Raw genomic sequence first — 27972 nt, 5'->3', positions numbered from 1 at the left:
CTTCAGGGGCCAAATTAAATTCAAAACTTAAGGTGGTTTATGAAAACGGGCACTGTTCCCATGCAAACGGAAATGCACACATACACAGATGCACTAGCAGTATCCAGCTGCAGTTAGCAACAGAGTCACTGGTTTTACATCAGCACTTCTCCTCCGATCACCTCTGTCCAACCCCTTCAGACCGCCTCCTAACTTCTCTCAGCCCTGTTAGGCTGCTGATCACTTAGTTCCACCATGACACCATTTAGACATAATTTTCCACTTGGCTGAGAGAGGGAATGTGGGAGCAATCAGTCAGAAGAGGCCACCCTGCTGTGCCTGGCTGCCCCTCAGGGCATACCAAGGATCATTGCCCTCCTGATAAAATTCAATTGCTGAAAAAGGGAAACTGGCTAACACATTCTTCAGCTGTTCCCTCAACAGGAGTGTGTAAAGTCACGTACTGTATGTCTGTCCTCTGTGTGTTTGTATTCCCCAGGCTCAGGCTCCTGTCGGTTCAGTTACTCAGACCCCAGCATCACTGTGTCATACAGCCTAAGTGGTAACGCCAACACCTCAGATGACTGGATCACGCTGGAGAAGATCAGGTCTCTCTCTCCTCTTCTTCCTCATCCATCCCACAGTCCCTCCATCTGTTATGAACACCCACTCTCTTTTTTCCCTCACTCACACCTCCCCCTCGCAATTTGTCATGCCTCTCCTGTTTGTGTCTCTATGATCCCCTGTTTTTCGTCCCTCTGTTTAGTCGACCCACAAACAGAGGCATAATATAATGACACTCTTCTAACTACAGTGTTTAGCTGCATGTCATGCACAAACAGAAACCAACAGTCACATCGACCCACTCAGTTTCACTCCATCAGAGGTGCATGCATTGTCTTTCCATATTTGGCTATTTCAGCCTTATTTTAATGCACAGACATGTAATACTTGTTTACATAAACACAGCCACTATAAATTCATTGATCAAGTTCATGTTGTATGTTTTCCTGTCCTCCAGAGCGCCCACCAACAGCAGCACCGTCATCCACCTGCTCCCCTTACCGCATCACTCCAAGGCGGATGGCGTTCGTATCCGCTGGACTCAGGAGGCCCCCCTGGGCCCTGAAGGATATGAGTCCTGCTGGGGGCTGGACAACGTGCTGCTGGTCAATTCTGCCCACAGAGCCCCCCTCATGGAGGACAACTTGGACCCTCCGGACACGGCCAACTGGCTCTTCTTCCCTGGAGCTACCGTCAAGGTACATCGATAATTCATTCACGAAAGGGGTCAAAGCCCTGCGGTTAGCAATATGACAGAAAGCCTAATGACCAGTCACATTAATAAAGAAACTGTTTATGCTCTGCTGCGAGTAAATCCCATAATCATGAGATGCTTTTAATCTGAGCCATCAAAGATGTTTCGATTTGCAAGTCATTTTTTAAGACACCGCTTTGCAAAACTGGTTACTGATTGCATGTGCTAACATCTGTGTTCTTATTGGCCAGCATGCGTGTCAGTCCGAGGGTAATGCCCTGTATTTCCACGGTGGTGAGGGAGCTGGCCAGAGCTTTGCATCCACCAAAGACATTGACCTGCATCGTGAGGAGGGAAGGAGCTACTGGGAGGAAGACTTTGAAAGCTCACCGTCAAAGTAAGTCAAAAGGATGGTCTCATTTCTCCCCCCACCTTTATATCATACGTTTATCTAAATGTATCTTAAGTAAATAAGTAATCCTCATTTCAGTTGCACCTGTCAAAACTACAGTTATAAGTGCACAGAGAAAAAAACATAAAATACAACAAAACAATTGCGGGGGAAGGTCAAACTAGACAATAAAACTAAACAACAAAAAGCACTGGAGTAATACATTATTAAAATGCCAGTCATTACACATTTACAGGTTTTTAAAAGCTTTTTAAAATGTGGCAGTGATTCAGCTGACCTGATACTGAGGGTAAGTTTAGTCCACAGCAATGAAGCTAATATAGTAAAACCAAATTTGGTTTGCTAGACCTTAGGCATTTGCCTTTAATGGTTTTTAAAGATCAAAATATATAACAGGGCCAAACAAGAAAGGTTTAACCTCTTCATCTCCGCAGAGGTGTCCCTTGACCTCAAGATATTTGAATAACAATGAGTTCTATGGGTGCCCAAGAGTCTCCCACTTAATGCTAAAGTCATGCAGTTCTTTGCATGCTGTATGTAAATGTGTTTTTTTCACCTTTTCTAAATCTACAAAATGTCAAAAGTTTTGATACCAAATCACAGCATGACTTTTTGGTATTCCTCAAGATCTTGGTGTCTTAATGTGGTATTTTGGTGGAGTTTTTGACAGTTTGTGTGGCCAACAATTGTTCAGTTGTGCACCAAATCTGTCTAATAAATGGTATCAATGCAAAAATTGGTGCTGCAACTTATGAGACATAGTTAAACATGGATGATGTTAGGATATCAGTGTTCTGGTATTTCTCTCTGTGTGTGCATACATGCATGTGCTTTGACACCTGTCACTTGTCATATGTCAAGTGATGCGACATGCAGTGTGTTGCACAAGTTTAAGTCAGGCTTGGGGGGCTGACACAGGTGAATGCCATGCCTCTCACTGCTACAGAGACAGCAGTCCATCTGTTCAGAGTGACACACATACACACACACGTGCACTCAAACACACACCGGACAGCAGACAGCAAGGAAACACTGTCAGAGGCGCTGCAAGAGGTAGAGAGATAAAAGAGGGGAGATGATAGATAGTGTTACTGCCAGAGAGTAATTAACAGGCCTCATGCACCAGGTCTGTCAGTACGTTTTTACATTAATGAGAAGGACCTGAAACAGGACTGTGTTTCTATGGACGCCCTGCACCCTCATACCTTTCCGCAGCATGCCAGCATGCTGCTGCATGCTAACTCCTCACCCATCAGGCATCATGGGCTGACACATGTTGAGTAGGCAGGAAGAGTTTTTACTTGTGTTAATGCTACAATCCACTGAGTGTCATTTAACCCAACGTTGGCTGTGACAGAGACACACCAGCTTATACACTGCATGGCAGAAAATAGAGAGGAACGGGGGGGAAAGGAAAAGGGGGGTAGAGGAACACAGGAGAGGGCTGACACACTGAGTTAACTTCTGTCAGTGCTAATGAGGATCCTCTCTCCACTGTGCAGAAATATGTGTCTGCACGTGTGTGTGTGGAAGTGTGTGTGTGTGTGTGTGTGTGTGTAAGTCCTCTTCCAGGTGATTCATGCTGGTATTGTGTGTTTGTTCACCGGTAAGGTGTGAAATATGGCAACTGTTTACTGACTTCAGTGATACTCCAGAGGGGGATCTTGTGTAAAAGAGGCAATCTATAAACACAAGTGTTTGCATCCGTTCATTTCTCTGTCTGTGTCTGCGCGCTTCTGTATCAGTAAAGGCTCATTTTGGGTTCATATTTGGCTAAAGTTTAGTGCTTAAAAGTGCAATAAATATAGCCCCTCTAACTGTGTTTCTATTTAATTAACTGTAAATTATATATTCACATTATACTGTTATTTTCAGGCTTATTTTCCATCTTTATCCCTATATGTCAAACAGGGAACCAGGAGGCACAAGAGAATGAACCCAAAATGCAGAGAGGAGGCCGGCCGATGTTCAAAATGATTTAGCTCAAAATATAAAGTCAAAAACAGGAGAGACACTGGGGCAAACACTTGACATGAGGAAGAAGACACTGGTAGGCAAGGAGGGAAAGACACAAGGACAGGAAGTAAAATAGCAGAGACAAGAGGAAAGAGAAGAACTTCAAAATAAAACAGGAAACAAACTAAAACCCAAAACCATGACAGTCTTTAGGTATATCTACTCCTGAGAATTGATTTGTTGTTAATTTTGAACTAGGATTAAGCCATCTACCATCTTGATACTGGAGTTAATAATGTTTTTTGATAGTAATACATCATGTTGCATGCTTGCTTGAATGGCTTCTGTTTTTTTTTAATTACTAATGTTGTATACTTACTGCCTCGTAAATTTCAAGTACCATTTTCCCCAAATAAATATAAATAAACAACAAACTTTTTTTTAACACACTAAACCAGTCCTCCTCATCTGTGTTTTTATTGACTCAGCTGGGACATTGAGGGAGCTGTCTATGGGACTCAGTGTGGAGAGATCGAGTCTGGCTCAGCACTCGTGTTTGAGAAGGAGGGCCGAAGGAGAGTGTGCACGCCCTACCTCGACACCACGTCTTATGGAAACCTTCGCTTCCACTTTACCATGGGTATGGAAATCTTCTGTCATCATGTTTTGTCATTTATCCTGGTTAAATGTGTAATATGTGAGTGAAATATGTCATTTCAATTTAAAACATTCCAAATATGATCAGAATGTGAAGAAATATCAGTTTTGACATTATGTCATGACGTCTATGTACTATTGCAGAAATATCTGAAGTTAGCATGCTAACTAGCTAGCCACGGCCCATCCTGTATTGTAATATGGGTTTGGTTTGAAATAAACCATAAACTCACTGAGTTAGATGTGGAAATATTCTGGCTCTACCCTCTGTTTTTCCCCACGGCTGACACCCGGCCTCCGCTTCACTCCTCTGTTGCTTCACGCTGCTCGTCGTCCCACGTGGCATGTCTTCATTGTCCCTGGAGTCAAAGACCTGGTCGCAGCCGCTGTGAATCACCTCAGTACTGTATTCCTTGTCGTCAAACTGGCTTCTGTCAGTGTCGGAGGCTCTGTGTTCGCTGGGAGGATGCTGAGCTCAGTTCCGTTGCCCACTCGCCTGGCTCCGGCTTTGGTGCCCCTCAGGCGCCGCTTCCTACCAGCATTCCCTGCTGAGCGCCCACCACCCTGGGCCTGAAAACCTCCTCTTACCCACAGTCCAAAGCTCCTGTGCTACTAGTGTAAACACTAATATTCTACTGTAGCTCTTAGCTCTCAGTGCCCTATTCGTTTGGGGAATTTGACAAGTCTTAGTGACTTTGTTATTAGAAGGATCAGTGGGTACTTCTTTCGTATTGCACATTTAAACAACAGTAGCTTTGCTTAATACTTTGTTGTGTACATGACCTTGTTCTTTGTAGAACTTTGTGTATGTAACTGCATAAACACAGTGAAGTATGTTTGTGTTCAGGTGGTGGCGACTGTGATCCAGGAGAGTCCCATGAGAACGACGTGATTGTGTTTGGAAGAGCCGAGGGCAGGAGGGAACGAGTGGTGCTCGACACGCTTCCATACTCTTCTTACAGGGTGAGACACACACAACGCACAATATCTGCTCTGTCAAAAGTTCAGGTCATTTTTAATTTGTAGTCCAATTATCCCACCGTATAAATTTCTATTGATATATCTGATTAGATTGATGTATTTTATGCGAGCTGAAACTATAAGATGATTAATGGATTAGTAATCACCAGGTATTTTGATAAGCGATGAATCGTTTAAGTCTTTTTTCAAGCAGAAATACTGAATGTTTACTTGTCCCAGCCTCTCATCTGTGAGGATTTGCTGCTTCTCTTTGTCTTCTGTAATGGTAACTGAATATCTTTGGATTTTGGTAAAACAAACAAACCAATTTGTAGACATAATCTTGAGCTTCAGGGAAAATTGTGATTGTAAAAAAAAATTGATGACTTTTCACTATTTCTTAATTAGTGTCTCCCCTCTGGTGTGATGTTTTCATCCCGTCGTCCGTTTCTCCTATCTCAGACTCCTGCGGTGGTATCGCTGGCACTGCCCACCGAGCTACAGACGCCGGTCACCCAGTTCTGCCTGGAGCAGCGGTCACACGGGGGTGCCAACCGCCACGTGTGGGCCGTGGACTTCATGCAGCTGCTGCCCGTGCTGCCTGGCACCCACACGCATGTCGCTCAGTTCTCCATTAACCTCGGCTGTGGCTCCTACCAGCCTGCCAACAGGTGTGACACAGTTTAAAACTAGGTTAGGCGGTGCTTTTATCTGGAAATATCACCACTTTTTTTTTTGTCAAAATCATGAAATTGGGCTGCAAAGAAGGCGACCTTCACATGCCAAGTAAGACACCCTAGATTCACTCAGTTATTTTGGTGACAAGAGTGGTAACTGGTGCACACAGGACACTTAAAGGGACAGTTCGGATTATTTGAAGTGGGGTCGTATGAGGTACTTATCAATAGTCGGCGTATTACCTACAGAACATGGCAGGTGGCACGCCCCCAGTTTGCTATAAACAAGGTCAGCAGCAAAATGTATTTTAGCTACAGAAAAAATCAATATCAGTTCAAGTGCACACTTTATTAAGAATATTTTCACTGCTCTACCTTGCTGTCAGACATCCTTTTCTAATGGAAAACTACTGTTATATAAGCTGTGACATATTAATATTGTTCTCTCCAAACGAACCAGACTTCATTGGTGAAATAAGTACTTTCACCTTGCAGAACACAGGAGTTCCACCACTGTCTGGATCTGCAAGTTTGTTTGTGTTATTGTGTGACTTTTGTGAATTCAAACTAACCTTTTAAAACACCAAAGTCACACAATAACACAAACACTTATTGATCGAGGCAACAGTAGACAAGTCATTCCCATGTTCTGCAAGGTAAAATTACTGTTTTTCTAGTGGTGTTTGTGATGAAAATATTCTTAATATAACATACACACACAAGAGATATTTTTTAGATGGCTAAAAGCCAAATGATACTTCTGCTTCTGTGTTGATGCTCCTCTATGGTAACTGTGGGCGTGTCCACTGCCGTCTCCTGTTGGTAATACACTGACTAAAGAGACGTACCTCATACAACCCCACTTGAGGTAATCTGATCTATCCCTTTAAGGGCATGATACCATAATGCTTTTAAACAGCAGCGTCTAGAAAAAGCTGAACTCAGTTTGTCTCTAAGAATAAGAAACTTGAGTTCACAGAGTTTGTTTAGATCATGTTACATTTCTTCTGAGCATTTAAATCCTCAAGGTTCAAACTCCTGTCATCTGAAGCTGCACATGTAATCAGAGTGAAGGTTTAGTGTCTTTCTTTTTTTAACTTCATTTAAGCTCAATGCTTCAGTAATTTTACGCTGTTTGAGGGTTGAAAACGGGAATTTTGAGGTAAAATGTTCTCTGTTATTTTTTTTTATTAGCGTGAGTCTGGAGTTTTCCACCAACCACGGTCGCTCCTGGTCTCTGCTCCACACCGAGTGTCTGCCTGAGCTCTGCGCCGGACCACATCTACCTCACAGCACCATCTACTCCTCTGACAACTACAGCGGGTATGAATGAGTCTGCACCTCTGTCTGTGTGTGACTATTCTTGTGTCACTGTGGATATATGCAATAATACATGTACATATTATATTTTGTCTCTGCAGGTGGACCAGAATCTCTATCCCTCTGCCCAACGCTGCCCTCACAGAGACTACACGGTTCCGCTGGAAACAATCTGGCACCGGAGCCGGCAGCATGTGGGCCATAGACAATGGTTAGTACTATACATATAATACACTTTACATGGTAGTAGGGCTGCAACTAAGGGTTATTTCCATTATTAATTAATGTTTTGATCCTTTTCTCAATTAATAAATTAAATATTTGGTCCAAAAAATGTAAGAAAATAGTGATAAATGCTGTAGACTATTAAATGAATTGCCAACTATTTTGATAATTGATTACTCATTTTGAAATATTTTTGTGAAACAAGGCCAAATTCTTCTTTTATATATTCAATTTACTGTCATAGTGGAATAAAGACACCAGAAAATATTCATGTTTGAGAAGCTGAAATCACAGAATTTGGACGTTTATTCTTAAAAAATGACTCAAAATAGTTGATAATCAACAAGACAATTAATTTAATGGTTGACAATCAATCGATTAATCTACATGGTACACTCAGAGTCATGAGTTGTTTATTTGTACCCTACAAAGCCCAAAAATTTCCTCCTTTCAGGTTTCAACCTACAAAGTAAAGTTTATTATAGCTCAGCTAAACATGCAAATAATTACTTTTTTTGCAGGAAAAGAAAATGGAATGTAATTTCCGTGCCTTTGTTTTTTTTTCAGTGTATATTGGTCCTGCCTGCCTTCGTTTCTGCTCTGGGAGAGGACATTGTTCTCGCACAGGCTGCAAGTACGGATCAGCGTTTTATTAAACCAAATAAATCCAATGTCTCTCCTTCAAAATGAGCCTGCTCATTATCCACCTAATGCCTCATAGCACCATTCAAAATTAATCAAATTGTATTATGGTTATGATTTATTAATGGATGTTCATTATCTCCGTCTTCTTTTTCTCGTTTATATCCTTCACTTTTTTTAATGTCTGGTGTCTTGTCTCTCCTCTCCTCTCCTCTCCTCTCCTCTCCTCTCCTCTCCTCTCCTCTCCTCTCCTCTCCTCTCCTCTCCCCTCCTCTCCTCTCCTCTCAGATGTGACCCGGGCTTCAGTGGTCCAGCCTGTGAGCTTGCCTCTCAGACCTTCCCGGCTTTCCTGTCAGAGGGTTTCTCCAGCCCGCGCCTCTCCTCCTACCACAGCTTCTCGTCACTCCGTGGGGCTGAGGTCAGCTTCGGCTGTGGGGTGCTGGCCAGCGGCAAGGCCTTGGTCTTCAACAGGGACAGCAGGAGACACTTGGTCACCGCTCCATTAGACAGTTCCCAGGCCAGGTAATGAAACTGCTGATAAAGAACAGGATGAATGAAAGAAACATATTCATGCACATTAGTGTCCACACAAGCAGATCTAGATTGTTAAGGTCAAGATCAAAGTTTATTCATACCATTTTAAAACAACCACAGTTGATCAAAGTACTGAACAGGAAGAAAATGACCAAATTTAAACAGTAACAAATAAGGATAAAAATCAATAAGCATAATCAGCTCAACTCGAATTGAATGCCATCGGGAAGAGGTGAGTAGAATCTTGAAAGTTTCTAGGATCTGAGGAGCTTTTACATGAAAAGGTAGACGGGGGGCAGCAGGTCCAAAAGCTTGGCCACCTCTATTTTTGTACCTGGATCTCGGCACATCCAAGAGCATCTAATCGCTCAACCTCAGTGCTCTGACTTGAGCCTGAAGGTGCAAAAGTTCTGTTAGGTATAGGGTGCGCCAACCAATTTAAAACGTTAAAAACAAGCAATAAAATCTTAAAACCAATCCTGAAACAGAAAGGAAGCCACTGGAGGAAGACCAACACTGGCATGATGTGATTACACTTTCTTTTTCCAGTTTAATGATGAGTGGCTGCACTTTGAACTAACCACGTCAGAGACCCACTTACAAAGCATTCAAATAATCTAACCAAGAGTTGATAAAAGCAAGAATAACTCTTGAAGTGATCTGTTTGTCAAATTTAAAGGAGCTTTTGAGAAATGACAACAAAAATTCTTAGCAAAATTAAGAAGCCAAAGAGGCAAATACACCATAAGAATCATCTAAAAGTTTAAATCAATAGAAGTTTTAATATCTTTTAAGCAGTCTTTACTTTTGTTTTTCATAGGCAGATATATCATGAGCAAAATGATGAAAAGGAATATTGTGTTCCTTAAAATTGGATCCCAAGGGCTGCATAGATTCTGCTGATTTTGCCATCTGTAGATTACTTTGTAACACTGTGGCTTGTCTGCATCAGGTGTCTTTACTTCTGATTCATACCGCAAATGTTCCAGCCAGTCAGCCATCTACTCTCCTCCTTCGCCAATCCCTCTTTCCCTCATCCTCCGTGCTCCTGTGCTGGGAGATGGATTGTGATCATGGGGAAGACTGCAGATGAGGGGAGAGATGAAAGCAGAGGATGAAAATGTGAGAGAGAAAGATAGAGAGGGAGCGATGAAGTTAGATGTGGCATCTGTGTTAGATTGATTATGCCTGTTGCGGCTCTCTGTGTGCCACCTGATGGCCATATTTAATGCCAGTTTCCTGGCTGATTGAGTGAGCAGCTGCCTGAAAGAGGAAACTGCAGCACAGCTATTGAAAACACAGCTCAGCCAAGGACAGAGAGAGCTGGGGGGTGACTGGCACCCCGAGACAGATGATGGAGGTTATAATAAATATTACATTATTATGGCGGCCAAAACAAAGATGAACACGTAAGCGGATGCAAACGAATGCTACAATAGAACTATGTGCAGTTAACATGAGTACATGGATATGAACTCTGACTCTCATTCACTATCTCTCTGTCTTACTCCTTCTTTCCCTCCACCTCCTCTCATCTAATTTTGTCCTCATTCATTTAATCATCTCATCCATCATCCTGCCACCTTCCTCCCACCTCTCTGCTCTGCATGACTGTCTGTTTACTTACCCCTTTACCCCTCTCTCTCTCACCGCTCCTTCCTGAACACACTCTTGGTCACCTTACTTTTCCTTCTTCTCATTTATCAACCTGCCATTTTTTTCTCTTTCTGTGTCATTTCCTCTTTGTTCTCTCCTTCTCTCTCCGACTGGCTCTTCTCGTTCTTGCTCTCATTTTCTGTCATATCCTTGCTTTTATTCTCCGCAGGTACCTCCAGTTTACGCTTCGCCTGGGCAGCCGTAGCACCCTGAGCTCATGTCCTGCCCCGGACCAACCGGGAGAGGGTGTCCTGCTGCATTACTCCTCAGATAACGGCATCACCTGGACGCTGCTGCAGCACTACGCTTACCAAGGCTTCCACGAGCCAAGGTACCTCCTATGTTTAGAGTGTGTGTGTGTGTGTGTGTTCATGTGATGTGTTTGTGCGACTCCCTGCACACGCTTGTACGCCTGTGATTCCACAGAGACACTATAACTCCATTAACACACACATTTGCGCTGCTAATGGCGTGCTGGAGGTGTAAGCCACTGGGACCCATTGAGTCAGTTAGTGCCATCTAAGTGTGTAATGAAGACAAAGTGGGCCGGGTTCCAACTGCGCTGGCCGGGTCTCAGAGCTCTTCATCAACACTGGAAAGGTCAACAGAGGCCAGTGAGTCAGGGACAAGTTCTGCACAACCATATGACCTGCAGGTGCAGGTGCAGGTTCTTACTTTACATGTATAATATAAACGCCACACTTTTGATTTTGCTCCCATTTTTCAGGAGTTGAAGTAAAAAATCTAAAACTTCTCCTGTGCAGACAAGAAGTTTGTTTCTCTCAAACTTTGTTAATTAGTTTGTTAAAGTGAGCACTTCTTCTTTGCCAAGATAATTCATCTACCTGACAGTTGTGGCATATAGAGATGCTGATTAAACAGCGTGATTGCTGCACAGTTGTTACTTGGACTAGTCACAATAAAAGACCACTTTAAAATGTGCAGTTTGATCTTAAAGAAAAGACATTTATTATTTATAGGCACTGAACTATGGCTTTTTCACAGAGGGCAACAGATACTAATTTTTCCCAGGAGGGTGATGTTATGAAACACCCTACTCTACAACCCAGCAAACAAAGGCAACGAGTACAAGCCAATCAGAGGCAGAGTAGGGATTTTTGGCTAACAGAGTGGACTGTAAGAAACGAAAGAGTGACATAAGATGCTGTTTTCATAAATCTTGGTTCTTTTGACCATCTGCATTGTGTCAGAGTCTATTTAAGATTGCCCAAATGTACATTATTTACAAACAGCAGACTGTGATTATGTGGGCTTTAGATCCAAGTCAGATTCTGAGTCACAGTTCAGTCAGCTGGTGTGATTAATTCCAACTAAAATGTTTGCCATAATGGACACTCTCCCCAAATACATCTCATTATTCTCACATTTGTGCAGTTGTGACTATGACACATGCACTGCTTACGTCAACTGAACTTTCCATTAAGTGTCAATAAGTTCAGTTTGGACCTGAAAGTTGCTAAATAAATAAAGCTGACTTGACTTGACTTGATTTAATTTTCTCTTTCCCCCCGACCAGGATTGTGTCAGTTGAACTCCCGTCCGGTGCTCGTAAGTTTGGCGTGCAGTTCCGCTGGTGGCAGCCGTACCATTCAGGCCGCGGTCATGACGTGTGGGCCCTGGATGAAATCAGCATGACCTCTGTGCTGTTCAACACCATCAGTCTCGACTTCAGCAACGTGCTGGACGTCACCCAGAGTCTTGGTTTCTATCTCGGCCACGTCCAGCCCTACTGCCAGCACGACTGGACCCTCAGGTAGGAGACATACATGCATGTGAACGCTTTTATTTTTAATTTTGTGACCAATTTGAGAGACGCTACAATCACGTAAAAATTCTAGTGACTTTAAGATGATGCACCACAGCATTTGACATGCAGTATCTCTTCTTCCATGCTGTATTCTAGTTTCTCTGGTGAACCCAGCCCTGGCTCCAGTATCCGTTACGTGGAAACTCAGTCGATGCAGATCGGAGCCTCCTACAGCCTACAGTTCTCGCTGGTCATGGGCTGTGGCCGCGAGCCCTCCCCTCACATTGACACTCAGGTCCGCCTGGAGTTCTCCACCAATCACGGCCTCACCTGGCACCTGGTCAAAGAGGTAAGGAGCGTGAAAGGTATTCAACCTTGTCCCCCGTGTTAAGTGATTATTAACATTCGATCCCCTTTTGTTTTCACAGCCCGGCTCACTCCTTTGTTTACAGCTAAAACTTGTGTAAGTCATCCTGGAGAGAGACAAGGAAACATATCATTTATTCATGATCATGAATATTGATTCGCTCATTACAGCCTCAGTAATAATGTGTAAATAATGAGAGTCTTTAAATGTGGCACTTTGTTTCAAATGAGAAATTATCGCAATTACTTTTTATCATCCTACTATTAGCAAATACACGGCAATACTTGAATCAGCAAGCAGATTATCTTCCCATGATTCAACAAAGATTTTCTGTGATCACAACTGGCTCATAAATATTCATAAGGCAGCAAAGTATCTGCCAAGATTTTTATTGCTTTTGGAATTGAATAGGGCGTAATGAGTCCTCCATCAGTGAATTTTCTCTAATTCTCCCATGTGCATGAAAATGCAGTCATCTGGCAAGTGCAGAATGTAACTCACTGAATGTCCTGTACTGTTAATCCTTGCTTGTCTTCCAGTGTCCAAGGTCAGAGATACTATAATCCTGCATTATCTATATACTGTGGGGCTAAATCAGCCTCGGGGTGTGACTGCAGTATTCCATGCTACAAAAAAAATCCACAATAATAATAAGTTTTAGGAATTCTAAGTAGTCAACATGAAGCGATGCCGTTTCTCAACAAATGCATGGTTGAGTGTATTGTGATGGAACCCTTGTGTCTTTCACCTAGGCCTGTTTGCCTGGCATGCCAAGCTGCTCTGAGTTCACTGCTCCCAGTGTCTACCACCCCTCAGAGTTCAAAGACTGGAGACGGATCACTCTGTCTCTGCCTCAGAAGACATGGTAAATAACGCACATCTGTACGAGAGACATAAAAGAAAAGATACACAAAGTGCCTTCTGGGATCATTTGTTCTCCGATCTTACTTTCATGCTGTTTTTTTTTTTGTTGTTAACATGCATAATGGACCTGAAATGCATTCATCAAGATGAAAAGGAGTGCACAGGGAAGCATCTACACCTGTAATTGTTAATACCTTAACAATACAAGATGATACATACATAGACATACATCCATACACAACTATAGAGTTGAGCACAACATATTTCACATCCAACTCTGATTAAAAAAGTGGTGCGTGCTTTGTGTACTGTATTTTGCAGCAACAAATCAACAACATCAGCAACAAGCATGGACATTTCTTCTTAACGCAAGGGGTTCTCAAAGTTTTATTTTAGTGCCAATCTAAGGAGTCAGCCTATTAACAGCCCACAGTAAAACCCATGAACTTGTCGTAGCATTAGTGATAAGTCTCACAATGGTGTTTAACTTTAAAGGTTCGACAAAGTAAGAGTTGATCCATTTTTCCTGAAACCTCCTCTTCTCTTCAGCCATACAGCATTTTACCTGTGGTGATTTTTCCATCTCACTTTCACATCAAACTGCCAAGTTAACTAACTCTATCTAACAGCGCTAGCACTGATGACAGAACGTAATTCCTGCAACACGCACGAGGTGTCAGTTGTCGTGCAGCTAGTAGCTTTCCACAAGTTGTCATTCTTAACCTGACAGACGCTTATTAGAGGGGCTCATTTTGACGCAGTAGATGAGTTGTGTATTAAATGCAGGCTGTTGTCATGCAAAATGTTTCTGATGGCTAACATTAGCCTGTGGGGTGCACTTAGAGAACTCCTGTTTTGCAATACTCAAATTTACACTCCCTCACCCTGACACACAGATATCCACGCAGATATCATCTCAAATATTTACAAAATTCTGGAGGTCTTGGTTTGATTCTGATGCAAATAGAAAAACAAGAGATATCATTTCCTTCCATTTGTTTTGAAAACCATCAGCCCTGAAAAGTGACTCATGAGCCTTCAACATCTGGTTAATTTGGTGATCACACAAAGCAGTATGTCAGCATTGTTTCCAACTCAATTACAAAACTATGTGAACTTGAAGGAAAAGAGAACGGACCAACAACTATTTAATCAACTGAGTATCATAAAATAGCCTCAGCCTCAGCCTTAAACACTAATGCACAAATGAGGTGCACATACTTCTGGTTCACTGCTCCTTGTTGGTAGAAATCTAAGCATATAACATAATAGAAAAACATAGCTCTCTTAAATTTCTTCCTGCAATCCTTTAATGCAAAAAACTAAAATACACTCTTTCTTTCTCCCTCATATACACAGATATCCACACAGATATAATCTCAAATATTTACAATTTTTTTTGGGGGGGGTCTTGGTTTTTGGTGCAGATGAAAAAACAAGAGATATCATCTCCTTGTATTTATTTTTAAAAAACATGAACGCTGAAAAACTGAGTCACGGGCCTTCAACATCTGGTCAGTCTGGTGATCTAAAAGAGCACAAAAAGCAGTATGTTTGCATTTCTTCCCACTCAATTACAGAACTATGTACACTTGAAGGAAAAGAGAAAGGACCAAATGAACGGAGTGTGGTATAACATCCTCAGCCTAAACGCTCAGAAGGGTTTGCAGCTTTTAGAGATGCCAGCACAAATGAGGTGCACACAGTTTTTGTGTAGTTCGCTACTCCTTGTCATGAAAGGTATAATGTATTATAAAAGTGTAGTTACCCTAAGTATGTAATCTAAGTGATGTGGGACATTCCTTCAGCTCTGGATCCTCATTTGTGTTTGTGATACCAGTGATTGTAGCCACTCTATCAGCTCAGGTAATCTGACAATCATGTGCTAGCTAACAGTCAACAACTGAAACATTGCCAAAGCTTTGAAGGATGAACTGAAACTTTTGAATTTGTGTTCTGTGTGTGCAGATACAAACAGTGTAAAGATATTGTATTAGGCCCCGTGTTCCCCGACTGGGATACATGAAGTGATGTAGCTACGCTTAATTTAAGACTCATGATCTAAGACTCAAATTCAGCCAAACATGCAGAGTTAAGCACACCCAGGGGAAAAGAAAAGTTCAAAATAAGATCTCGTCTTTGTCTAGCCTGTGTCTCCTAGAGCTCAAATTAAGACCAGTATGAGACTTTGGCTATTTTCTCATACTTCTTAAATTCGGCTCCTGAGAAATAACCTTTGTCTCCTCTTAGCCCAAGACTAATTTGAGCCCAAAACATTCTTTTTTTTTTGTCTCACTGCACTGATGTTAAATTTGCCTTAAATAAATAATCAGCTCTTGAGATAACGGTGAGATCTAAAAGAAAATTCGATTGTCTTAAATGAGATTTTTAATTTGTCTCAGTGGTCAAATTAAAGTCTTGTTGCTCCATATGCTCGTCAAGGAGAAACCTCTGAGCTCACCAAAAGATCTCCTGCTTTTCTTTGGTTTTGCTCCTTTTTTGTTCTAATTTGAGGAGAAACAGATGACACTTCAGTGAGCTCAAAATAAGGATCCCGTTTATTTTTCATAAGACAAAGAAAAGATGATTGTGAGAAACAAGATTTTTCTCATTAACCTGTGTTGAGTATTTCACAGTACATGAGTGTAAAAAGTTTGGGTTACACTTTATTAGGCAACAAGACAGTAATTTTTCAGTTTAAAGTCCCATACTGAGTAAAGTGATCCTGTACTGAACAGTTCATGAGGAATACATGTGCTGTTAACAGCCTCAGCTCACACATATATCAACTGAAATAATCACATAAACCTTCCTCACTGAGGGCTGCGACCTCCACCACCATCTCATTCTACTGCCCAGCCTCCGCTGTAAATAAAGGTGGTCTAATCTCCTGCAGGGCGTGATGAGAGGTCACAGGGTCATGGCAGTAAATGATAATAAAACAGTCGTGGTCAGCCCAGTATGATCAGGAGGTGGTCCGAGTTGATACGGGTCACCGAAGCAGCGGACCGGGAAACCTCCCTGCTATATAATCCCCAATATACCTGACTATCTACACGCTTACAACCATTTGTCATTGCCGTACGTGCACCCAACAGCACAAACGTGTTCCCACACTGCACACGCACGTTCACATCCGCAGCCCGCCTTTAACACAGGTGATGTGATGATGATATTGTCCTCTCGCTGACATTCATTTCACACAGCTGCAGAACACACACATGCACACACATGAAAATAAGATGTGATAAGGTTAATCTTTACCTGCCAGAATGCTAAATCCACAAATCTCTATATCCCAGGAGAAAAGTAGATTAGTGAGTATAACATGATGGTGTGGTTAACATACGAGCAATCACTGTTGATTTCTGAGATAATGTAATGCATTTTAACATTATATTATATTTTTATCAATTATTGTCAAGCAGTATTGCAATTTTACTTCCATTCATGTACATTTTGCTTCTAAACACATTATACATGTTTGAAAATAATAGCTGATAAGGCTGTGAACTATGTAGTACTGAATTGTAGCTACAGTATTAAACTATTTCTGTGTTCAGGATTGTTTTTGGGTTGATGACGAATTGGAGCCATACATTCCCAAACACTAAGTAAACCTGGTTCACTTTGTTCACCTGCCGCAAGTGAACCAACACAGATACAACTCCCGCCTTTTGCATCTCTTTCTTTTTAATTCAGCCCAAAAACATGATCTTCAGCATTTACTGCTCATTTCATTTCCAATAGCCTGATGCTGAAGAAAAAAAAAAAACATTCTGTCACTGAGGATGAGAGGAACAAGTTGATTCTCAGGTGGATCACTGTCCTCTGGCTCTGGTGGCTCAAACATATCTTTACAAGTTCAAAGCTGCAGGACAGAGCGTCCATCAGGTTGTTGACACTCGAGACAACAAAGCAGACACACCCTGAGCATTTCAGAGCAGAGAAAATTGCAATTTTTTTCATAATTTTGAAACCGATTTTTTTGATCATTCAGATTTGGCTGGATGGTCCATAACACGTTTCTATTTATTATTGCTTTACACAGCCTTTTAAGTATTTTTCTGTGTTTGTACACCTTCTGTGTACAGGTCAAGTGCCACACGCTTCCGCTGGATCCAGAACTACTACGGAGAGCAGGATGAGTGGGCCCTGGATGACATCTACATCGGCCAGCAGTGTCCTAACATGTGCCACGGACATGGCTGGTGTGACCACGGACACTGCAGGTCAGCGCTCACACCCACACACATACATTAAACTTTATGAGGTTTCTCTTTATTACTTTTTCACTCAACATGGCAGCCCATAAATATCTTTGGAAGGACATTCACGGGGTTCATATTAAGGCATATATGAAGCCAAAGCAGTTTTATTGTAGCTGAAGGCTGGGAAGCTATTTGTATTCTACTGAAAAGAACATTAAGCATAAAATATAATTTTTTTTTTTTTTGGAGGCCATCAGGTTTTTTATATATAATGATGATATTGATTAATTCATGTATATACAGTATGAAGTACAGAAATGTTCTGTTGTAACTGCTGATTCATTTGATGTTTTTGTTAATGAAATAATCCATGGCAAAAACAAGATGTTCAGCCGGTGTCTTCTCTTGTAGGTGTGATGATGGTTTCTCTGGAACAGACTGCCAGCCCTCCTCGCCTCTCTCCTCCAGCGTGCTCTCTGACTTTGAGTCCCAGGATGCACTGCTGGCCACATGGCAGGAGGTGATTGGTGGAGAGGTGGTCACCCCTGACATGGGCTGCGGGGTGGTTTCGTCTGGATCGTCCCTGTACTTCAGCAAGGTAAATCACTACGAAACTGCACTCATCAAGAATGTTGTGTTTTCGATCTTTCTGTTAGTTATCAGGGTTTTGATGGAAAGTCATGGAACTGGCAGAGGGAAAAGTGATTACATTTTTGGTGCAAATCAAGAACCAGGTGCAGATCCAGAAACTTTATTAAAAAGTTCTTTTCTTTTAAACATGTTCATGTTTTTTCATAAAGTGCGGCACTTTCTTCTAAGAAAGAAATCTGGCACATGAGCCTGTCGTCGTCCCTTTTTGTTTTGGTGCAAATCCAGATCTAGATTAAATATGTAAACATATTTTCTGTTATTAAAATAACTAATTTAGAGCTTTGTGCAAACTTGGCAGAGGTACGTTGTGCGATAGCTGATTACTTTCTAGTCTTTACTGCCAAAAACTGGTGATCTTTTTCCCTTGATTTACCCCTACCCTGAAAACTTTTTTTAGTCATACCACGCCTCTATGAAGTTTTTGATTCTGATTAAATGAAGGGTGTGCAAATTTTGTGGGGTTTTTATGCATTTAGTTTAGGATAGCTGACAATATGACAGGAAAGGGGGAGAGAGAGTGGGTGACTGGCATGCAGCAAAGGGCCGTAGGTGGAAGTCAGGCCTACGACTGCTGCAGAGGACACAGCATCAGTACATGGGGCAAACGCTCTACCAGCCACCGTCGTGCACAGTTTTCAGACAGCTGTACACCTCTGATGTATTGAAGCAACCTCATCACTTTTCTAAATTAGTATGCATAGCTGCAAATCTGATTGTTGCAGCTTTTACCAGGGAACACTCTGTCTTTGTTGCAGTAACATTTACTTCAGGATTGACAAACATATTGGCAAAACAAACAATATAAAGATTTTGATGACTGTAAGTGCAGGATATGAAAAAAGTAAAGTGCCATTGGGCTGGACTTAAATGTGTAAAACACAATTAGAAAAGAAACATTATGTACAAAAGTACAAGCCGCCAACTGAATAGCCCTGCTTTACAGTGTGTCATGGACATGTGTGTTGTTGTCAGGCTGGGCTGAGGCAGCTGGTGAGCTGGGACCTGGACACCGAATGGGCGGAGTTTGTGCAGTTCTACCTGCGTGTGGGTGGAGACTGGGCGGAGTGTAACCAGGCCGACAGCAGGGAGGAAGGAGTGCTGCTGCAGTACAGCAACGATGGAGGCATCAGCTGGGGCCTCATCGCTGAGATGTACTTCACTGACTTCACCAAGCCACGGTAAGATGAGAGGGATGAAGAAAGTGGAAATATTAATGTCTCGTTTTTCACCTGAGCACAAGATCAACATGGGTTTTAGATGCGAGTGTGATATTTTAAAAGAGAACCTGTCTCATCTTTTGCACTCAGCTTTGTCCACTATGAGCTCCCCTTGGCATCTAAGACCCCCTCAACAAGGTTTCGTTGGTGGCAGCCTCTCCACTCCGGAGAGGGCTACGACCAGTGGGCAATTGATGATGTCATAATTTTGTCAGAGAGGGAGAAACACATCATCCCCATGGCCAATCCAACTCTACCACAGGTCAGGAATCAATATGAGGAATTTTTCCTTCAACTTGTCTTTTGTGCTCTGACCTCGTGCAGCAGCTTTGGCTTCATCCTCGGCTTCTGTTGTTGTAATGGAAAGTGTCAGCCACACTGAAAAAGAACAGCTATAAAATCTTGACTCTTTCCGGAAGTGTTTCCATTTTTCTTGAAAGAAATATGTTCTGCTGCAGACTCCCGGTACCTGTTAACACAAAACACTAAAATAAACTCGCTTGTCTTCTGTCTTTACAGAACTTTTATGAGAAGCCAGCATTCGACTACCCTCTGAACCAGATGAGTGTGTGGTTGATGCTGGGTAATGAAGGCATGGAGAGGGAAAGCAACAACAGCTTCTGTGCCCCAACGCCCTCCGCCATGGTGTTCGGGCGCTCCGATGGAGATAGGGTGGCTGTCACCAGGGACCTGGCCCTGCGCCATGGCTACACCCTTCAGTTCAAGGTAACCACATGAAAAGTGTAAAAACTAGAAAGATGCCATTTTGACTTTAATTGTTCTTTAAATTTTTTGTCTACTGTTTCCTCGACCAGTTGAACATTGGCTGTGAGTCAGAGTTCAGTGCATCTGCCCCGGTCCTGCTGCAATACTCCCACGATGCCGGTCGAACCTGGGCCCTGGTGAGAGAGGGCTGTTACCCAGGAACCCCGGGGGCAGGTGTCTGTGAGGGCAGTGGTCGTGAGCTCAGAGAGCCCACTGTCTACAACACCGGAGACTATGAACAGTGGACAAGGGTCACTGTGGTCATACCACGCAATGTTGCAGCCAGGTAGCTATGGTAACAAGCATGCAGTTGGATCAGCTAATGTCGGGCTCAGGCTACAGGAGTTGCAAAATCTCTAATCACAAACATGCACACACTTCAGGATTTACGAACAATGACACATCACACACTGCAGGATATTTTACCATTATAGCGCCAGAAGGAGGACGATCTCTTTTTCAGACAGCTTCTGTTCAGTGAGATTTTAGGTTAAGTTTAATATCCGTAAACAGTAGTATGCTAGCTAATGTTAGCTGCAGGGGATAGAAAGTTTATCACTGTTTGGCAACACCATCAGCTGCTCAGCTGTGGATCGTCTTCTCGTAGACTTGTCTCACTTTCATGGGCTGTTGTGCTCCTGTTTATGTAGTACCAATGTGATCATCCAGATTTTTACTCCTTAATGTCAAACTTGTTTGAAACTTATCTGGGCGGCACCAATTAGTCTCTGGCCAGTTCAGGAGGTTTAAGACTGGATCTGTAAGACCCTCAAATTAGCAGATAATCTGTGCCGAATACCGGCATTGACAGAGGTCCAGATAAGATTTCTCCCCTAGTTGGGTCGGGAAGGGTAAATCTGAGGTAAATCGGCCCCTGTGTGAGCCCCGCATAAGTTGTAATAGTGATTTTATACATTTTTGTGAGACAGAGATCCGCTGTATTTCTCTCATTCCCTAATCCCCTTCCCCTCATTTCCCCAGTAAAACCAGGTTCCGTTGGTTCCAGGAGAGCAGCTTGTACAGAGATGCACCACCTTTTGCCTTGGATGGGGTCTACATCTCTGAGCCTTGTCCAAACCACTGCGGGGGACATGGGGATTGTATCTCTGGGGTCTGCTTCTGTGACATGGGATACACAGGTACAATGACAGATAGTGAAGTGATAGTGACAGATAGTGATAGTGAACACGTATGAGGAAATTGGGTGATTTGTCCAATATCAAATATGAACATAGATAAGTATAAAAATATATATAAAAAAGCTGAAAGCAAGTGCTGCAAGGTAAAAAGCATGAATATGAAATAGAAAACTGACTATTAAATTTAGGATACTATGAAAATTTGCACCATATGTTATTTAAATTTAAATTAGACAGCTGTATAGAGTACTTTAGAGAGAATTCCTGTGTCTTTATGTTTTATATAATTCCCTGTTTTTTTCTGCAGTGGAGCAGGATAGTTGCGTCCCATCTGTAGCCAGTCCCACAGAGCTGACAGAGGGCTTTGAAGGAAAGCTGAGCCCGCTGTGGCAGAGCCTAAGTGGCGGACAAATTGGAGGCGGATGTGGCATCATCGGTGAAGGCAAAGCTCTTTACTTCAGTAGTCCTGGGAGGAGAGAGGCACGCACGGTGCCTTTAGACACCACCAACACACGGTGAGTAGAATTCACACTTGTAAATCTCTCATCTATGCCTGTTTTCTTAATGTGAACCTGCAGTTGAAAACTGAAACTGACTTACTGTTTACACACAGGCTGGTCCAGTTCTACATCCGAATTGGCAGCAAGAGTTTGGGCCCCACTTGCACCAGGCCTCGCTCCCGCAATGAAGGTAACTATCACATCTTGTATTGAGGCCCTCTGCTGCATTCATGTGGCTGTTCCTTCACAGTGCAGCCTGCAGAGAGCAGCTTCACATCTCCACTGGTTCTTTGTCTTTAATCCAACCAACGCGTGTTTGTTGGTACATATCTGGTTCTCGTTGTCAATGTTTTCTCTAATCGAGAATCAGAGTCTTGTGTTGTTTGTTCTATTGTGTTCATCAGTCTGCAGACTGTGGATCTGTAGCCTGCAGCAATGCTGAAGGCTCTCTTAGATTGTTTCTGCAGCATCAGATAAAACACTGCCAGGCTCCTAAACAGCGTGTCTGTAATAATCAGGGCCTGTGGACTGTTATGTGATGATATTACATTTTATTCTCTTGTTTCTTTTTATTTCCTGCTAAATATACCCGATTTTGTATCTGTATATATGAAAAAATATGTCCACTCTGTTGTTTTTTCTATTATTCTAGGTGTCATTGTCCAGTTTTCTACCAACAATGGTGTCCAGTGGCAGTTCCTGCGGGAGCTGGACTTTAGTTCCTTCCTTGAGCCCCAAGTGGTGACCATTGAGCTGCCGCCTGCGGCCAAAACCCCTTACACAGTATTTCGGTGGTGGCAGCCACAGCAAGGTTAGTGCATGATTACACAATTCACAAAACAATTCAAATCAGGAGAGACTTTATGAGAGAGAACTAATATTTTGTTGATATGTGCACAATAAAGATGAGAAACATGACTGTGGAGGAGGCAGTGAAGCCATGAGTAGTACAAGATACACCCCTGATGTAGTCTAGATATTGGTGGTGGTGGTGATGGGATGAAGAGAATAGCTGAGGTCTTTGTTGATGTGAAGACGAGCAGGCTTCTAGTGAGCTCAGACCTGGGCGCTGGAAGTTATTTAACTTGAGGTGAATGGGGTGGAGGAGGACCACTGCGATTTGCACTACAATGACAGGTGACAGCAGCAGAGAGGAGAGCAGATTAATAGTTTGACAGCAACAATACGATGGGTCGATTGTGGCAAAATTTGGCTGATCTAACTCAAAGAGTAGATTTCAGCTGATAACAAAGAAAATGGGAGAGGAGGGAGACAGAGAAATGATAACAAATGAATAGAATTAAGTTTGCAACATTTAGTTTTTTTCTGTTATTTTATTAATTTAACTAATCAACAATTGTCTGGAATGATGAAATTATAATCATTGCATAGTCCTCCTGACTGAACTTACACTAAGCTTCATTAAAAGTGCTGCATTACAATCTCATTACAGATTTAATTTTGTTTCTCTCTCTGTCCTTTTAGGGAAGCACTCGGCACAGTGGGCTTTGGACGATGTCTTGATTGGCATGAACGACAGCTCCAGAACAGGTTTCCATGACAAGTTCGATGGCACGACCCCTCTGAGGCACAACTGGTACCGCATCCAGGGCGGGGAGGTGACAGTGGACTGTTTGTCTCTGGACACAGCACTTACCTTCAACTCTGAGGCCATCGACAGTGAGTCACACAAACACATCGCTGTTCGTAAGCACATGCATTTAGAAAAGAGGGCTTATGACTGCAGGGTTGTCAGTTGTCAACAATCACTGTCAAGTGGCCCCTGAGTAAGACACTTACTGTAACACTCAACTGCTCCAGTGAAGCTGCAGTGTTTGTAGTGAGCAGCTCAGTGTGAATGTGTTGAACTGAATGAGTGTAAAGCAGGATGTCACAGCAAAACAGCTGCACAACTTGACTTTACATAAAGGAAAAAAAGATAAAACAATGTACACGTACATGTATATGCACGTCTTGTATACCACAGATACAATTATTCATATACACGCGTAGTCAACAAACCACATAAATGGCTGCACAGTGACATCACAGTATTACCCACACAACAGGCTGAAATTGAATCAGCCATTTACTGTGGCGCCGCGGGTTCTGAATTATTAATGAGAGCAAACCTGAATGAACATCCTGCTTGTTATTTATGCTTGCATCAAGCTGTGAGCGGATTTACTTGCGCAAATATTACATTACAACCAGGCTCATTCATTAAGCGTGCACAGCAAGAGCAATTTGGCAACACATCTATAAATATAAAGCTCCCGTGTCCCTGTGTGGACACATAAAGCACTGACTGCCAGACTCCATGGCTGTTCTCATATGAAACATGCGCACATTTCACACATAACTCTGCACTACCTATTATTTTCAAGGCTGTTTTAGCATTAGCGTTTGGAAATGTATTGACTTTGTGTTTTGGGTGTGCACTTTTCATGATGTAGAGATTATTGGGGTGGTGGAGGTGGATATGCTAGGCCTCGCCTGACAGTTCACTTAAAGCATCACATTGAGATCAAACTGTTTTCGGTTGCTGTGACATGAAATGTTGCTGTTGAACTTAATCAAAGTGAACTCAAAGGTTAACTACACCATCAAATTCTGCTAAAACCAGTAAACTGCACCAACACATTCAAATTTATTGAGGGATGTAACGAAACATGTGGAACTAGAGAAATTTTCTCTGAAAGAGATTTTGAATATGAACTTCTGCAAATAAGGGAGCTCTCAGCTCTCTTCTCAGAACTGTCACTTTTCTCATCCCACTGGAGTTTGCAGGCCTGTGTAATGTAGTAACCAGGTCTTGTTACAGTGTTGTTTAAGAAAACAATATTAAATCACTGTATCCAGGCTAGATAAAAGAATCAGGTTATAGTAAATATAAAAAAATATGATGTTGCTTTCACCCTGTGTCTGCAGAGAAGCCAAGATACGCAGAGAGCTGGGACTTTGAAGTGTCAGGCTCGTCATTCCTGCAGTTTGAGCTGAGTATGGGCTGTAGTAAGTCAACTTCCTTCTCCCATGGCGTGCGACTGGAGTACTCCACAGACTGCGGCCATCACTGGTCTCTCATCACCCCGGAGTGCGTACCCCCAGCCATCGGCTGCGCTGGTTATACTCAAAGTTCCATCTATACTTCAACCCAGTACAAACACTGGAGGAGGATCACCGTCTACCTGCCCAGTGCTGCGAAGTACGTATTTCTGAACTTTTACACCCCAAAAATAGTAGAGAGAAAACTCCTGAAGCTACTTTTCCTCACAATTTGCTGTTGAATCTCTCAGTTCCCCCAGAACTCGGTTCCGTTGGATCCAGACCCACTTCACCCCGGGTGCAGAGGGATGGGCTCTAGATAATGTCTTACTTGCCCCTGGCTGCCCTTGGATGTGCTCTGGTCATGGACTGTGTGACAATGGACGCTGTGTGTAAGTAAAACTGACCAGAACTATCTAAGTGCATCCGTCTTACATCCCTACCACACAAAGAGATTTGCAACTCGTGCCACTTAGTTAATGAAAGTAACACTGGTCAACTTTACACTTATTTTCTGCCTACATGAAAATGTTGCTTACCTTTCCCATTCTCACACAGGTGTGACAAGGGTTACGGAGGGGCTCACTGTGTGCCTTTGGCCCCGCTGCCATCTGTGCTGAGAGAGGACTTCAATGAGAACCTGCAGCAGGAGACGTGGCCTGAGGTGTACGGAGCAGAGAGGGGAACTCTGAGCGGAGAGCCTCTTAAATCTGGCACTGCCCTGATCTTCAAAGGGGTAGGGGTCCTGAACACAGATCATCTGGAGCAATGATAATACGGTAAAATCACAAAGACTCACCTCGTTCTCTGTCTGTTTGCAGGATGGTCTGCGGATGATAGTGTCACGGGATCTGGACTGCACAAACACTCTCTACATCCAGTTCTCCTTCAAATTCATCACTAAAGGTCATACATAACTCTGGCTTTCATCTTGGTGTAGATGCATTTTTGATTAAATATTGTCTTTAATAGTTTATTGTGTGGGGTTTTCTAGGTGTACCAGAGCGCTCCCATTCAGTGCTGCTGCAGTACTCTGTGAACGGAGGAATCAGCTGGCTGATGCTGGATGAGTTTTACTTCCCAGCTTCCACTGACACTCTGTTCCTCCACCTGCCGCTGCCAGCCAGCGCTCAGACCAACGCCACCCGCTTCAGACTCTGGCAGCCTTACAACAGTGGTGTGTGGTTTCACACTAAAATTGATTTCACATCTGTTTCTTCTCCACAATTTCTTCTTGCCTCCTGCACTTGTTAAAAATCTGAGTGTAATAATTTCCACAATATTTTGCTCTCCAGGTAAGAAGGAGGAGGTGTGGGTAATAGATGATCTCATCATCGATGGCAGCTCTTTACACAACCCACCGGTGGTGATAGACAGCTTTGAGGAGGGTCCCAATGAGTCCAACTGGCTGTTCTTCCCCGGGGGAAACACTGGCCTCTATTGCCCCTACCAGAAGACTGGACTGTAAGAAAAACATGTTGACAATCACGGCGCCTAGACAGTGTTCTTGTTTTTATATCATCTATCAGCCAAATGGTGATAAAACTTGCAAAAAGATGTTTTTGCCCTTGACTAATCTTTGTTTTTGTGTGTGGGATTGGTGCAGGGAGGAGGATGAGTCAGCCATGGTGTTTGTCTCCAGCGAGCTTGGAGAGCACTCCATTACCACCAGGGACATTGACGTAAATGAGAACACTATCATCCAGTTTGAGGTACACAAACACAGCCTCGATGACTTTTTTTTTTCCAAAGCAACAATCATAATACTTACTCATTCAAGACATAAATCACGGCTCGTCATATTCGCTGATGTTGTGTGTGTTAATGTCTCTCCAGATTAATGTGGGCTGCACAGCTGAGAGCTCCTCTGCCCACCCAGTGCGTCTGGAGTTCTCACGGGACTTTGGTGCCACATGGCACCTCTTGGTGCCTCTGTGTGCTGGTGCACCTCAGCCTTCTTCACTGTGCTCCACAGAGCTTCACCCTGCGAGCATCTATTTCCCTGGTACGACTCAGGGCTGGAGGAGGGAAGTCATTCACTTTGGCAAGCTCCGGCTCTGCGGGTAAGGACTGGGTTCATCCTGTACAGCAGAAAACAAAAGAAACTAAGGGAATATTTTTGTGGAAAGTTTTGCAAATTACTTTAGTATGATTACAATATGATGTCTCTTTATTTTTGTCTGTCTCACTCTCTAATCCTTGCTTTTTGACCTCCCTCCAGGTCCGTGAGGTTCCGTTGGTATCAGGGCTTCTTTTCAACTGGTTCTGCTCCTCCGACATGGGCGTTAGACAACGTCTACATCGGCCCACAGTGTCAGGACATGTGTAACGGTCACGGGGCTTGTGTGGGTGGCACCCACTGTGTGTGTGACCCTGGCTACTCTGGATCTGACTGCTCCATACCTGACACCCCCAACCCTGACTTCCTCAAGGAGGACTTTGAAGGTACACCAACACACAGATGCAAACAAAAGGCCAACAGGGAGATGGCAGAAAATATGTGTGTGTGATGGATTCTGTATAATATTTACTGATCATTCAGGGTTATTAGAAATCCTCATTTGTGGTGATATTGCACTGATTTGGAGTCAGCTTATTTGAACATTTTGATGAAATGAAATGTGATACATGCTGCTGTAATTGCAGGCTGAATTCTTCCACACTTATTGTGCCCTTAAGGGGATAGTTCGCCCAGAAATGAAATTTCAGTCATTATCTGCTCATCGTCATGCTGATTGGAGGTCAGGTTTAGTTTTTTAGTCCACAAAACACTGCTAGAGTTTCACAGGAAAACCAGTGAAAAAACAACTGAAAAAAACAAACACATATTTTTATTAGTATTTTTAAAGCATTTTATAACTTTATTTTGTATAGTGCTGCTCACTAAATAAAGGTCATACTTGTATCTGTGATCGTGTTTACTGTTTTTTGCTTTCTATGTGTGTGTGTTTGTGCACATATGTGTGTCTCTAGGGGGAGCTGTGGATGCAGAGCGTTTCAGGCTACTGAGCGGTGGTAAACCGTCCAGAAAGTGTGGTATCATGTCCAGTGGAAACCACCTGTTCTTCAGCGAGGACGGCCTGCGCATGTTGGTGACCAACGACATGGACCTGTCAAATGCCAGGTAAAGCCGCAGCCACATAAACAACCATAAAAAAGCGCTCACCAG

At 42.9% G+C, this 27972-nt stretch overlaps 1 protein-coding gene across 4 annotated transcripts in view; it reads left to right on the top strand.

Moving 5' to 3' along the window:
* The window catches only part of reln (reelin), a 119885-nt gene that overhangs the window by 75868 nt on the left and 16045 nt on the right, over positions 1-27972 (top strand). For all 4 annotated transcript variants that reach the window (XM_084733275.1, XM_084733274.1, XM_084733273.1 and 1 more), the window contains exons 9-43: positions 479-587; positions 1001-1241; positions 1489-1634; positions 4094-4245; positions 5110-5225; positions 5685-5893; positions 7094-7222; positions 7321-7430; positions 8012-8078; positions 8375-8608; positions 10446-10607; positions 11814-12050; positions 12201-12393; positions 13164-13276; positions 17370-17507; positions 17898-18084; positions 19110-19315; positions 19445-19616; positions 19874-20080; positions 20170-20405; positions 21101-21258; positions 21566-21773; positions 21872-21948; positions 22411-22569; positions 23244-23438; positions 24690-24963; positions 25055-25195; positions 25362-25539; positions 25625-25709; positions 25798-25980; positions 26099-26267; positions 26410-26515; positions 26640-26866; positions 27025-27248; positions 27777-27927. In XM_084733275.1, the coding sequence (XP_084589401.1) occupies positions 479-587; positions 1001-1241; positions 1489-1634; positions 4094-4245; positions 5110-5225; positions 5685-5893; positions 7094-7222; positions 7321-7430; positions 8012-8078; positions 8375-8608; positions 10446-10607; positions 11814-12050; positions 12201-12393; positions 13164-13276; positions 17370-17507; positions 17898-18084; positions 19110-19315; positions 19445-19616; positions 19874-20080; positions 20170-20405; positions 21101-21258; positions 21566-21773; positions 21872-21948; positions 22411-22569; positions 23244-23438; positions 24690-24963; positions 25055-25195; positions 25362-25539; positions 25625-25709; positions 25798-25980; positions 26099-26267; positions 26410-26515; positions 26640-26866; positions 27025-27248; positions 27777-27927 (5899 nt within the window). The remainder of the gene's footprint in view (positions 1-478; positions 588-1000; positions 1242-1488; positions 1635-4093; positions 4246-5109; positions 5226-5684; positions 5894-7093; positions 7223-7320; positions 7431-8011; positions 8079-8374; positions 8609-10445; positions 10608-11813; positions 12051-12200; positions 12394-13163; positions 13277-17369; positions 17508-17897; positions 18085-19109; positions 19316-19444; positions 19617-19873; positions 20081-20169; positions 20406-21100; positions 21259-21565; positions 21774-21871; positions 21949-22410; positions 22570-23243; positions 23439-24689; positions 24964-25054; positions 25196-25361; positions 25540-25624; positions 25710-25797; positions 25981-26098; positions 26268-26409; positions 26516-26639; positions 26867-27024; positions 27249-27776; positions 27928-27972) is intronic.

The sequence above is a fragment of the Lutjanus erythropterus genome, chromosome 13 (genome assembly GCF_056507025.1).
Source record: "Lutjanus erythropterus isolate fLutEry1 chromosome 13, fLutEry1.hap2, whole genome shotgun sequence".
NCBI classification, from domain to species: Eukaryota; Metazoa; Chordata; class Actinopteri; order Lutjaniformes; family Lutjanidae; genus Lutjanus; species Lutjanus erythropterus.
This window is presented reverse-complemented; position numbering and strand designations above follow the sequence as displayed.